This window comes from Dermacentor variabilis, chromosome 8, assembly GCF_050947875.1.
Source record: "Dermacentor variabilis isolate Ectoservices chromosome 8, ASM5094787v1, whole genome shotgun sequence".
In the NCBI taxonomy this organism is placed as follows: Eukaryota; Metazoa; Arthropoda; class Arachnida; order Ixodida; family Ixodidae; genus Dermacentor; species Dermacentor variabilis.
The window spans coordinates 9077465-9092014 of record NC_134575.1 but is presented as its reverse complement, the minus strand read 5'-3'; the positions used below and the strand labels follow the sequence as shown (position 1 = coordinate 9092014).

General features: G+C 43.7%; 2 protein-coding genes across 3 annotated transcripts in view; one reads left to right on the top strand and one right to left on the bottom strand.

The window, feature by feature from the left end:
* The window catches only part of Pms2 (mismatch repair endonuclease PMS2), a 72156-nt gene extending 71540 nt beyond the window's left edge, over positions 1–616 (bottom strand). The window contains exon 1 of the mRNA XM_075701076.1: positions 553–616. Coding sequence (XP_075557191.1) covers positions 553–565 — 13 coding nt within the window. The 5' untranslated portion in view covers positions 566–616. The remainder of the gene's footprint in view (positions 1–552) is intronic.
* Positions 617–828: 212 nt separating this feature from the next.
* The window catches only part of LOC142589595 (uncharacterized), a 33821-nt gene continuing 20099 nt past the window's right edge, over positions 829–14550 (top strand). Inside the window, exons 1-4 of one of the 2 annotated variants that reach the window (XM_075701082.1) lie at positions 855–963; positions 9762–9893; positions 14020–14106; positions 14211–14272. In XM_075701082.1, coding sequence (XP_075557197.1) covers positions 9824–9893; positions 14020–14106; positions 14211–14272 — 219 coding nt within the window. In that variant the 5' untranslated portion in view covers positions 855–963; positions 9762–9823. Of the gene's footprint in view, positions 964–9761; positions 9894–14019; positions 14107–14210; positions 14273–14550 lie in introns of both variants that reach the window. The other variant, XM_075701083.1, reaches the window with a different exon arrangement.

The following is a 14550-nucleotide window of genomic DNA, read 5'->3' as shown; positions in this document are numbered from 1 at the left end:
AATGGAATACCAACAGTCCTCTCTTTTCGACGGTGAACAATTATCAAGCCTTCATGCATTCAGATCTGTCTTGTTGGTTGTACGCCAATGCTATCAATGACTATAGTTTGATTGTCTCCTTTCACTGCACCATGAAACTGACAGGGTGGTTGGTTGCATCTGGTCGCTTCTTATGCGATGCCTTGTCAGGTATAGTCATGGCAGAGTACTCGCTGCTACAGGACCTAGGGCCCTCCTCGATCCTTTTGAAGCGGCGGGTGGCGATGTTCCCGATGTCAGGTGAAGTTATTTTCGCTAGCCTTCAGATTTATAAGACGTTTCCTGCTATCTAGGAACTGCAGCGAGAAGCAGATAGCGAGACAGCAGCGTTGTTTTTTCTGTCGCACATTTGTAGAGTGGCATCGTGAGAATAGCGACTACACAGTTGAAGAGATTGACCGAGTTTGTCAGCCCTTGTTTTCGACCAGCCGCGAAGCCACTCCGGAGCGCTTACAGCATCAGTGATGCGCAAGCGGTGATCTTGTGTCTTCAATCAGTAATAAACGGACTCACCGTGGTTACACATTGTAGCACCACCATGTAAGCACCTGTCCGGAGAAGCATCGTGCAAAATATCTGTGTTAAAATTATCGCCGCAAGCGTTTTAAAAGCTGTTGCTGGAGAGAACGCGTCCTCTGTTTCGAGACAAAGAGAAGCTCTCGATCAAGGTGCACTCATTTTGTCATCTTTGGCGCCTTCCATTGAAACACCATAGCCCAAAGCTACCAACAATGAGGAGGACGCACGCAGGGGAACTGCGTTGGCTTGGAGGAGAACAATGATTTCGCGCAAGGCGACCTCGCTTCTGGAAATGACGCTGGGCCGAGTTTTGGCCTCGCACCTGCGAGGAGTGAGCTCCTCTCGCGGCTGCTCGTTGTTCGGCGCCTGCAAGGCCTGCTGCACCAAATCCGGCTGCGCCATCTGGTTCGTACCTCTCGTTATGCATGCAGGTGACCTTGACGCTCTAGTTAGGGAAGGGCTGTCACGTGTTGTCCGATCGAGACCGTCCTACGAAGAAGCCGTAAAAGCTTCGAGATACTAAGCAGTTTGTACATGCTAGGCTGCACTAATTTAGCATAACATTCGATCTTTTTTAGACACATATATGATGATGCACCTCATCGCATGACTTTCGAACGATTTGCGGACGTCGAAATTTGGAAAATTTTTCGCCTCTCTGGTGGCACTGTTTCGTAAGGAATTTTTTATGACTCTAATGTCCATCTTGACAGTGGCGTCATAAGTACAAAAGAGGGACGGAGGCGAACGCAACCCACGAGGCGCTTACTGGCAATTATTTTGTAGCGCGCGACCATATTTTTACTAAGCGGAGCAACATACTGCATGTTCCGAGCAATAGATCACATTCGCCACACATTTTCGTTGGTACAGCGTGCATCAGTGTTTAGCAAAGCTTGGTCAAAGATGAGAAAAGGCAGCAGCACCTGCCTTGAAAAATTTGTCATGTGCTGGACCTCCACGATTCCTCCGCACGACTCAGCAGAAATAGAACAAAGGCAAACCTTCGCAACACTTGGCTGGTCGGCCCCGTGCTTTGTTCTTGACGCTGCTGCGACCTTCTGTTGGTTTATCAGTCAAGCAGCGTCTACACTGATAGAAGAACTATTGCGCGTTAATAGTATTCGATAAACAATGCCCATATACCGTTCAATAAATTTTGTGTGGTGCTCTTTTATTGCACACGTGATTTACATTATCAATGCGATGAATCATCCAACTTAGCTACACGAGCTCGTTTGAGCATGAAAACAGAACCTTTACGCTTGCGTGGAAGGCAGTGTTTCACGATAACGAATCTGAACAGATTTGCAGATTTATCCATCTCAGGCGGCTTTCATATCCGACTTGCATATAGTTTTAAGCCTACAATTCAATAAACGTATGCTTTACATAACTATGCTTTCTGTGGAAGAATTCGCGAAGGTGATTTCAGAAAGACATGGCCGGTGAGTCGACAAATGTGGAGTTTTTATGGAACAATAATGACAACGCGCCAGTGAGGAACGAGTTTTTGAGCACCTCGATAATAAGCGTTCACGTTCCGCGTACAGTTGTCCATTTCAGAACGTCTCTTTCGGCTTGGTAAAGGCACTTGACACAACAGTGTAGGCCATGTGTTCGTAATATTAACTCATGATCACTGCCAATCTATTTGCCGCTATCGTCTTTGAGAAGGCCGGTTGATTTTCTTCGCGCTGAGAACTTTTTCTTCACGCCATGGCACTGGCGAAGCTGAGGATCAAGATCACATCTTTAGGATAACGGGGGAATCTGGCGATGACCCAATAACGTCGATCATGACCACTGTTGCCGTCAACATAACGGAATGGACAGAGAGATGGGAAAAGCTCTTAGCTGTTGTCGCAGTAAAAGAAAAGGAGTAATTAGACGTTGTTCAATCTTCGGTTTTCTGTTGCTCATGCTTTTTTCTGTAGAATCTCTTTGCTGGGACAACATCTGAGTGTTTGCGCACGCCCATGCGTGCGTGCCGACGGAAAAGGGGCAGTCGGTTCTGTTCAGAAGGCGCGCCAATCGTTTTATCGCTGTCACTTACAAGCATTCCATAAGTTCAGATTCTTTCAGAGCGAAATCGCCAGTTTTGACGCCGCGCAAAAGGGCAGCTGCAGATCGGACGGTATAAGACTTTATCTCCTCGTGTCTTTGGCTAGCATTGATTTGGCTGCAACAACTTGTTCGGGAATCTTGCCAATTTGCATTACCAGGAGAATGTAATGTTGCTCGTTCACAACAGCCTTCCTCTTTTTGTAACCTTCGAGTTCTGATGCATTTCTGCTTCCCTCATCCTTCGAAGACGGGCAGCAATGCTTTTCGAGGTGGACACCATTGGTAACATGCTTGAGTTTGTATAGAGTTCTCGCGGTGTACGTAGTGGAGGTCAACAAAGAAGGTAGAAAATAAATTAAGGACTGCGTGATGAGCGATGGAAATAAAAAATATAGACGTAACGTTAAAATACCGGAAAAACAAGGGTTTGGATTAGAGAGGAAACGGGTGATTCTAGTCGGCATTAAGACACAAAATGGAACTGGGCAGGTCTTGCAATTCGTAGGGCCGATAACCGGTCGACCATTATAGCTAAAGAATGGGTGCCAAGGGAAAGGGAGCATACTCGAGCACGGCAGAGAATTAGGCGACGTGATGAAATGAGGAAATTTGCAGGCATAAGATGGGGGGGGGGGGGGGGGGGGTCAAATGGCGCAAGACAACGGTAATTGCAGATTGCTGGGAAAGGCCTACGCCTTTTGTGGAGATGATGATGATGATGATGATGATGACGATGACGATGACGATGACGATGACGACGACGACGACGACGACGACGATGACGATGATGATGATGTATCGAAGTGGAAAGTGGGAAGCGCGATTGTTTTCCATCTACTAATGCCAAAAGTCAAACTGCAAGGTTAACTGGACGGCTCGATTATGCTTTGTGCCCTACAACGATGTCTGTCACGCAAAGTACGTAGCTCCATATTCGCAGCTTCGGTTTTTCTACACTCTTGCATTCCCTGAGTTTCTCTGACGACGGTTTTTGGTTCTTCACCAGAGAAGTTGATATGTAAATAAGTTTTTTTTACGAAATCAATCACTCAGTTTTACACAAGGATTGGCACAACACTTCAAAAGAGCGGTTTTTATAGCAAAACATTCTTGGCGAGTTATATCCAGTTTAGTACAGCGACTATTTGGAAATCATATGGCCGTTTTCGTGGGCCGATCTCGAAGATAGTGCAGTCTGAAAATGCGCGTCTATCGCGACGGGCACTGGGCCTGCGCCCCTGGGGCCGCTGCATGGGTTATGCGCAACTCTTAAATAAACCTCTCTGGCGACAATTTGAGTCACCAGGTATAAAAACAAACATCACGCACTGCACTCAGCATACATTCGCAATACGTCACAGAGGCACTGATCATTCGCCTCAGAAGAGTTATATGATTCATAATAACTATTATCTACCAAACCGTTAACGCTTCGCATTATAGGGAGATGTCAACTGGAGTTGAGTCTATCTGCTTAAATTTGCTTTTTTCGACACGTTTTCACTGACCCCTTTGTGCTTAGATCACACACCGCCCGAATGAATATTGTCGAAATTTCCTTTCGACTGTGTTGTTTACTAGTATAAGTTTGTTTGAAAACTTTATTACTACAATTCTTTAACGGATACTTTTTTTCTGGACTATCCCGGCGTTCCGTCAGAAGGGAATAAGACGTGTGGTGTCAGGACTGGGTAGCATTAGGTGGTAGGAGGGTGATGCAGCAGTTTGGTGTCTTTGCTGTTTCATTGGTGGGGACGAGGCTATCTTTACCATTCGAAATCAAAGAGAAATACCGATACGAAAATTAAGATACTCTATCCAACTTAGGAGGTGCGTTCATGTCGCCATGGATTTTTGGGGAACTTTAACCCAAAGCTCAGCATTGTTCTAATTTGGGCAGGTCGGCGCCGTACTTTGGGGGATAAAAACAATGCTTTGGAACGGGACAAAAGGAGACAACATACACGAACGCTGTCTAGCAAGCGTGGTTAATTCGTAGCGAAAGGCTACACATATCAACAAGTGCACGAAAACAGTACACGTTTACACAACACATATTCAAGGTATGACAACTCCTTTTTTGAGCAATGATAAGGAGGGTTCACTGACTCAAGATTTGCCGTACTTATAAATATAAGAGGCTTCGGATATCTTGCGCGTTCTTTGTTTTCAATATCTCATCGGAATAATGCATTGGTCAAAGTCTTCCTAGAAAAGCGGCCGCAAGGTGTACCATTCAACGAGTATGCATGTACGTCGTCGCAGTAGGTTCGAGGCCGATTCTCCGCCGCTATTTCCACCAGCGCCCACCGGCATTCTTGTTCAAAGATGGCACATTCGCACAAACATGCGTTGTGAAGTTTGTGGTGTCACTTAGTCCAAAGAAGGTGGCCTTAAAGGCCAACTGCAACAGAACTTAATCTTGGCAAAATTTGTCACCAACGGGTCGCAGTAGATGCCACTGAAGCAACCTTGGCAAAGCCGCAGCGCTGGTAATCGTACATTTTTCTTCTTGTCAGAGCTTAAACTGCCTCCTAAAGAAATGACGCATGCACCTGGTGGCTGTCGCTACAACGCATGTTCCAGCACGGCCCCTTCGAGATTTTTCAGCGACCACCGACTTATCTCGTGGGCCATGCGAGGAGCCACGCTTCCTAGGTGATTATACATATATATATATATATATATATATATATATATATATATATATATATATATTACGTGTAATATATATATATTACGTGTATTAAATGTTACGTGTAGCTGAAACCCAATGTTATATACAATTTATTTACAGGGACGCTAACGGAAGGCCAAAATGGCGACGCTATGTCAAGCGGGCCCACGCCGTCATCCTCCTCCTCAGTGCAGCCACACTGTGGCGGCTGTTCCGTAGCATCACCCCCGGCAGTAGAAACACCGTCCCGGTGCTTAATCTACACATCCGCGGTGAAAGGTGTGCGGTATGACTTTAGTCTCGCCACGTGAACGATGTCACTTGCAGCCGACGATGACGCTGAGAGGTCGGTTGGGATGACTTCATACGTGACATCGGTCACTTGTCGCACCACACGGTATGGGCCAGTGTAGCGCGACAGCAGGATGATGAGATCGAGCCATTCACAGTGGAAGATCGTCACAGCTCAGCCCATACCGTGACGTCATCGCACGGTACTGACGACGACATTGAGAAGATGGTTTCCTCTGACCTTACACCTGCTCAAGCTGAAGCTCTTTGCCGCGTTCTTGAAGGCTATCGCGACATTTTTGACTTTGACAATCGACCCTTAGGTCAAACGTCCGTCGTGACCCATCGCATAAACACTGGCGATGCGAAACCTATTCGCCGACGTCCATATCGTGTTTCTGCGTCCGAACTAGCTGTTATCCAACAGGAATTAAGTCAAAAAGATGCTTTCAAAGGACATTATCGAGCCTTCCTGTAGTCCCTGGGCTTCCCCCGTCGTGCTTGTCGAAAAGAAGGATGGAACGTGGCGTTTTTGTGTAGATTATCACCACCTGAACAAAATCACAAAAAAAGGACGTGTACCCTTTGCCACGTATTGATGACGCTCTAGACTGCCTGTACGGTGCCACCTATTTTTCTTCTATTGACTTATGGTCCGGCTACTGGCAGATATCCGTCGACGACATGGACCGAGAGAAGACTATATTTGTTACCCCTGACGGCCTTTATCAGTTCAAGGCGATGCCTTTCGGTCTCTGTAACGCGCCCGCCACCTTCGAACGAATGATGGACTCTTTGCTTCAGGGGTTCAAGTCGTCCACCTGTTTGTGCTATCTGGACGACGTCATCGTTTATTCGCCCACATTTGACACGCATCTAGACCGTCTTTCAGCGATTATTGACGTGTTCCGCCGCGTCGGCCTCCAGCTGAACTCGTCAAAATGTCACTTCGCTCGCCGCCAAATCACGGTCCTTGGGCACCTCGTGGACGCCAGAGGCGTGAGACCTGATCCGGACAAAATTCGCGCCGTTACGAACTTTCCTGTTCCGAAGTCTACCAAGGACGTTCGTAGTTTCGTAGTGCTCTGCTCTTATTTCCGACGCTTTGTGAAGGATTTTGCAACCATCGCACGTCCCCTTACCGACCTCTTGAAGAAAGACGCCCCATTTTCTTGGGGACCTGACCATGCTGCATCTTTTTCGCAGCTCACTACTCTCCTTACCCCGCACGGCCACCAAATTAATGTTAAGTGTAGCTGAAGCCCAATGCTATATACAATTTATTTGCAGGGACGCTAACGGAAGGCCAAAATGGCGACGCTATGTCAAGCGGGCCCACGTCGTCTTCTTCCTCCTCAGTGCAGCTACACGGTGGCGGCTGTTCCGTAGCAATATGGCGCTCATATTTAGGCAAAGCTGGATGCTTTGGACAAGCGACCACTGTTACGATCATTATCGCTATTCACTATAACCACTATCAATTTCAAATTTGAACCTAAAGAAAAGCCCCGGACCCAATGGCATCCCGAATGAGTTTCTGCAACGGAAAGCCGAATGGAATTTGAAATATCTCACATTAATTTTTTGGTTTTCACTTCGTGGGGGCTCTTTCCACAAGGTGTGGAAGCAAGGTAAAGTTATTCGTATCCTCAAAAGCGGCAGTGCTGATAATTTAGCAAGTTATTGCCCTGTCTCGATTACTGATACTTGCTCAAAACTGCTTGAGCATATTATGTCGAAACATCTTTTAAGTTGTATGAACGAACACAATTTATTTATTTATTTATTTATTTATTTATTTATTTATTTATTTATTTATTTATTTATTTATTTATTCTTCAACAACACTGCCAATCATTTGCGAGAACTTCATAACAGGCGGGACACAGAATCAAGTACAGCACCAGGTCATGAATAAAAAACATGCGAATTTACAATACACAATGTTCGGGTGTAACAAATGCAGTGCAGCAACTTTGAAGCATAGACATTGCAACATCAGTTAACCTGATTTAGCCATCCTAAGTACGTCCCCATGTTGCATCTTATGCACTACAGCGTCAAACATGAACAGCATAACAATGCAGTACAGATGCAATCATGAATATAATATATGTACACAGGAAGAAACTATAGAAATGAAGAAGAAAGCAAACTGAAAATAAATAAGATCACCATATATACAACACGTAATATGCATAGGCATTAGTATTATAGACCGGGCAACAAAGATAAAATGCTAAAATATGATTTTTTAGGAAAAAAAGTAACAGTAGTTATTGTAACTGAGATACAATCAATGCTTTTTCCAATAAGGACACCAAACTGCTTAATTGTTCAGTGTTAGTGATGTTTTTCTAGTCTAATTTATTCCATTCGCTAATTACAAGTGCAAATTATGAATATTCAAAACAGTACAGTTGGCTGAGAATTCGTCCAGTGTTCAAGAGTTTTTATGCCGAGTTAGTCTGGTGGTGGTTAAAGAAATGAACTTAGATGTATTAATTTAAATGTCGCCTTTCAGACAATGGAACAAAAATCTTTAGACTTGCTAGTTTCACTCCGTTTTCAATAGTTAGTAAACTGGCTTTATTTGTAATTTCCGTTGGCGAATCATGCAGTCCGTATGTATTTGTTGAATGCAAAGCAGATTGTCTTACGTTGCACTGCTTATAGTTGTGATAAAAGTGTCTTATTGTGAGGAAACCAAGCAATTACGGCATATTCTAGGATTGGTTGAACGAGTTTATGCGGCGCGGAACGGAGTGGACGTCTAAGAAAAAAAAACTTTTTCAATGCAGATGCTTGCTTAAGTGTGTTTCAAATTTGAGATTGTGTGAAAGTGTTATATCCAAATATTTGTGCTCGTCAACACTTGGAATGAGGTTGTTAATGATTGCATAATAGCAAGCCGTCCTTTCTTTTTTCCGAGTTATCGTGAGCACCTCAGATTTCTGGATATTAACTTTCATTTGCCGATCTTTGCATTATTTATTAACAGGCTGTAATGCTTCATTAAGTGTCTCCTTGTCAGCTGGTGAGTTAACGTCGCGATAGAAAATACAATCATTTGCAAACGCCCTAAATTTCACACTGCATATGGACGGCAAATCATTAATGTACAGAAAGAATATCACAAGCGCCAGGACACTGCTCAGGGGCGTACCTGATGCGACGGGCTCTTATGAGGACAATGCGTCGTGAATTTTTACGAACTGCAATCGATCAGACAGGTGATGTTGAATCTAGTGAACATTAGGACTGTCGCCCAGGCAGAAAGAACTATTGAGGTCAATTTTTTGTGGGACACGCGGTCGGACACCTTAGAAAAATCTAACAGTATAAAGTCGGTTTGTTTCTGGTTGCCAATCGCCAGCCGATATGTCGTGCACTAATTCGAATACTTGGGTTGATGTCGAGCGCCTTATTCGATAGCCACGCTCATATTGGGACAGTATGCAACGTGTTTCAAGGTATGCGGTTAAGTCGTTCAACACTAAATGCCCTAAAGGATTACATGCTGTACAAGTTAGAGAGATAGGCCTATAATTTGAGACGTCGGACTTCCGGATTTATGCACGGGGATGATATTAGTAGTCTTCCACTCGCGGGGGACAGAGCAGAATTTTAATTATGCGTTACAAATTATGCGCGAGTATTCACATATCCAATGCGCATATCTCCACAAGAAAGTATTTTGTATGTTATCGGATACCACTCCCTCTTTGGTGTACAAATTTAACAAAAGGTTAAGTACACCCTGGGTGGTAACTGAAAGGGGTTCTATAGGCTGACGGAAACCCGGGTCTATGAACGGGTCCGTCCTGTTGTCTGAGGTAAAGACAGTTGAAGTGACTGTTAAAGGAGTGTGCACAACTCAATTTGTCATCTTGAGAATCTGGGTTATTGTAACGCTTCTTGAGGTTTGTGTGATTGCAATATTTCCGTGGTGCAGTAGTTAACAATTTCAGAAGAATGTAAGAAACATAATTATTCTTGGCTGTCCGAACCTTCAACTTCATATCTTTAATCATACTGCTCACATTAACTTGCGTAAAAGGTGAAGGCTTTAGCCTTAAAATATTTCTAGGCCTCTTTCCTTCGCGTTTCGTATGTATGATTTCATGAGTATGCCATGATTTAGACTTGCTATACATTTTTGTTTTAGACGGAACATGGCTATGGATGCAGTAAAATACAATATATTGAAACTTGTGCAAGAAAACATCGATGGTAGCGGATGCGGCAACTGCCAGCTCTTCAAACGAAGCGAAACGAAGCGTATCAAGTAATCAAAAATGTTCGTACCGTCTGTTTTGGAAAAATGGAAGAGAGTCTTCCGCGTTTTTGGAACAGTTAAAAGACCTTGCACTGATATGACAGAGTAGCTTAGCTCGTAATCAGATATGTCATCCACTATTTGTATTTTAAGATCTTGCAGTGCAAATAGCTCACGGACAAACACCAAATCTAGAATGTTCAATGTAGACCCTTTAATGCGTCTAGGATAATTTACCCCTTGACTCAAGTTAAAGTGCAGTATCATATTGCAGATTAATTCAGAGCAGGAAATCACACCTTGGTGGTGAAGCAGCACATTGACAAAGACAACGCGAAGACACACAAGAAAAACACTCGCTGCAGCGAATGTCGTGTCCTTCGCGTTGTCCCTGTCAGTGCGCTGCTTCACCACCAAGGTGTGATGATGAATCACCAACTCGCCCAACTTTCCACGTTTCAAAGCAGGGTGATCGAAAACGTAAAGCTATCCAATGTATATCTGGTAAGTTAAAATCTCCCAGTAGAATTAGTTTGTTGTTCGGTACACATAGCGTTCTAGATAGATGTGCCGTACGTGGATGATGTCCCAATCCGCTGCTAGGCTATAGCTAAATGCCAACACGGCTTTCGACAAGGCTTGTCTACATCTCATCTTATCGAATTAGCACAGCATCTTTCGGAAACCATAAATTTTCGCGCACAGATACGTTCGTGGACTTCGCAAAAGCATTCGATAAGGTATCTCACCGTAAATTGCTAATAAAAATTAAGGTAATGTTTAAAAATGCTACCATTACAAATTGGTTCTCACCTTGTTTTCATTCTCACGAGCAATATGTCGAGACTAGAGACCCAAAATCTCGAGTTTCATCGGTTGAGTCAGGAGTACCCCAAGGCAGCGTTCTGAGCCCCCTTTTATTTCTTTTAATTTATTAACGACCTCCCGAATGACATAGACGCTTCCATAAGGCTCTCTGCTGATTACTGCATTATGTACAATAAAGTACAAACACTAGCTGGCCAAGAAAAATTACACGGCAACCTACAGAAGATAATGAAATGATGTGATGATTGGCAAATAGAGCAAAATCCTCTAAATACCGTAGTTATGACAATCTCTAGAGAGAAAAATCATTCAAGATACTCTTACTACATTGATAATTATGAACTTAAAGATGTTAGCAGTATACGTACCTTGGCTTGATTTTCACAAATGATGTTTAATGGAGGAACACAGATTATGTGTGCTCTAAGGCCAGCAAGTCGCTCTGTTGTCTCAGGCGTAATTTGCCATTTGCGACACAAGAAACAAAATGTTTAGCGTATAAAACACTATAATTAGGCCAATAATTGAATATGCAAAGATTGTATGGGATCCTTTCTACTACAAACATATCAAAAATAGAAAAAAATCCAGCGTCTAGCAGTCAGTGCTACATGCAATAAATACCGACGGTCAGACTATCCTTCTCAACTGTGTGTACTTCCCCACCTACCCACATTACAAGCTAGGACTAAATACGAAAGGCTGAAATATCTCTATCTGATTATTGATTGTCATGGTCAAATAAACTGCGCCGACTATTTTGAAATTCTTCGCGGTGAGACCTCTAGGCACCGCCATTCAATGTTTATTACTACTCCTGCTGTTCGTATTGACTGCTTTAAATATAGCTTCTCTCAAAGAGCTATCAGCGAATGGAAAGACGCCGTCTCACCCTCATCAACTGATTCATTCATAAAACACATCACTGATACCCTGATATGTAAGTGCTAATAGAACTTTTTTTTTGCTTACGTGTGACTTGGTGAATTTATTTTCTAATAATTTGCTTACGTGTTATTTGGTGCTATTGATTTGTCCCTTCGCCTGTTAGATATCTGTAATGATTGTTTTCCAGAATGTTAACTGTTATAAATTTCTATTTGCTCCACTCCAGTAATAGCCCTCTGCAAGAGGTGACAGTATCTGTCAATAAATAAATGAACTAATCAAATTAGGGGAAGATTTGCTAAGCACAAGGGCGCAGGATCGAATCCCGGCCGCCGCGGCCACATTCCGATGGAGGCGAAATGCAAAACGCCCGTGTACCGTACATTGGGTGACTGTTAAAGAACCGCAAGTTGTCAAAATTAATCCGGAGTGCCCCACAACGGGGTGCTTCATAACCATATCGTCGTTTCGGCCCGTAATATCCCATAATTAAAAAAATAAAAAAGAATCTTGGGTCATGCATGGACATCAGAAAAACAGCAACACATTGTGGCACGCAAAGAAACGCAGTTTTTGAAGGAATAAAACGTATCACCAAGTTGCTAAATCACTTTACGGTGCATATCTCTTCGTTCTTGTTCTTATAGCTCGCATTGTTCATTTTTATATCATGAAAAGCCCATATACTTGTGTACGCGTTGTCTTGTGTTTTCGTGTTTCTGTGTCTCCTGAGTCAGCGTTCGCGAGTATTGTTCTTTGAATGTGGCACTACCCCCCCCCCCAAGAAGTGCCTAATCCGCAAGTTCCCCAAGTACACTTTCGTTGCGTGAACGTTTATATTCTGTGTATGCGAACTTTAGAAATGATGTCACTGTGTTTTTTTTTTCCTTCTAATAGTTATGTTTTGAGCAACATTATCGTGTTAGAGAAACGTCTCTCCTCAATTATGTTAATGAAGATCCTGCACTCTACCAGATGACTAGAATGGGTACCAAGAAAAGGGAAGCGCATACGAAGGCGACAGATGGGTTGATGACGTCAAGAAATTTGCAGGCATATGATAGGTCATGTTGCAGCGACTGCAATTTGGAACCTCCTGCACATAGTTCGTAAGATTTATTGTTTTGCAGTGTATGTTGAATAAACTACACACCACTTCCCAGTCTCTGGAGGACTCCTCCGTCATGCGCTAAACTTAAATGCGGTGATGGTGAATGCGACAGCATGATGTAGAAACCTTGCATTCTAACCCACAACTACCTGAGTTCTGGTGCGCCTGTGGCCATGGACTATAGCACTAATACCCTTTATTCCTCAAACGAGCAGGCGAGGTTGAAATCGTCGTTTGCATGGCTATGCTTGCAATTTTATAGCCGTAGCTGTTATGGGCTCACTCCCCACGTCGTTCTGATGTCCACCGGTAACGGTCTCAGGAATCCCAAAGTGCTTAGCGAGAGGCTTATAAAGAAGTAAAGGTAAAATTGGCGATGCCCTGGCAGCATTGAAATTCTGGACCTACATAATGCCATTCGAAAGTACAAGCATTACCTCTCGGCGAGGCGCGTAGCCGCGGGATATATTTTCGGCGGGGATGGGGTGAGGAGGCCAAGGTTCCATTATTCTCGGTTAAATTTCCAATAATGCACAACTATTACCTTAAGCAGGCCCTTGGTCTGCATGAAGGTGCGTGTACCATCCTGTACTTGCTTGTAGCTGGCGTTCGAAGGTTATGTGCCTTTGTTCATAGGCGACGTGCCAGGCATAAGAGAGCGCAGGGCGCCGGCCAGAAAGATTTCGCGCATGGGGGAGTCTGAAGGCCAGTAAACGAGTATTGAAGATTTTCTTCATTATAAATACCCTTAAGGTCTATAATCATCTGACTGAAACGTACATAGAAATTTTGACACTTGGGACATCGCTTTGGAGAACTGACAGTTTCGTTTCACTTATTTTCGCATTTGCAACATGCATAAAAATATTTAACACTGTTTTACTAGTTTGTAGAATGTTATTCGAAGAAGCTCTGCAGGCACATTTTTGCAGAAATGTTTAGAAGTTTGCAAAAAGAGTTCGATTTAAATTTTCACACTACCCGCAACCTTGTTTAGCAACGTGATGGGTAACATTTGACATGTCCTCACTCATACGTTTGCGCAGCTTGCGAAATAATCGCACGCAAGACGTAAATGAAGAAACAATAGTTTTCTCTCAGCCATTCCACACATGCTACAACAGATAATAGTACTACGCCTAGAGAGGTGTCAACTACGTAACTAAACGTTTCTCTAAATTGACGGAAAAAGCCATCACCTGAATATTTCAGTGAAAGTGCAGAACAAGTGTGAAACACGAAAGATATCTCACTAAAATTGCGGCACCATTCTTTCACAGTTTCTTGACCATGCACGTTTTCATTCTAGCCTCTTTTCAGCTCTGCCAGTCATGTTCACATTGCTAGCAACAGCGTTCTGTGCGATCATCATTGCATCTGTCACAACCCAAGCAAACGCCGATCAAAGTGAGGCATTTGGCTTCGTAGCCCACTCAAGCAACTGCAGCGGGTAAGCGCTGCACGAAACAAAGCTCCCGCTCATCGTCCTCCTCCTCTTCCTGTGTTTTCAGAAGGGAGCCCAGCAACGCGGTGCCACGCGGTGCAAATTCCAGATGTCATGGGGATCAGAGAGGTACGGTGAAACAGCGTCTTTCACAGGCGACAAATTGCGCTTGGTGCAAGAAAGCGATTTCGCGGTCACATTTCTAAAGATCAATGTGCATAAATTCCTTCCTTCCGTTTTTTACCTAGTTCTCGTTTTTCTCGTCGTCTTGAATTTCCATCTCCCGCCTTCGCCGTGTTTTTTTCCTGGATTTCTCGCAAATGGTAATGCAAGTTAGTATTTGGAGCTGTAAAATATGGCAAACACTGAGCTCGCCACAACTTCGTCAATGCCTCTGTAAAGGTGCA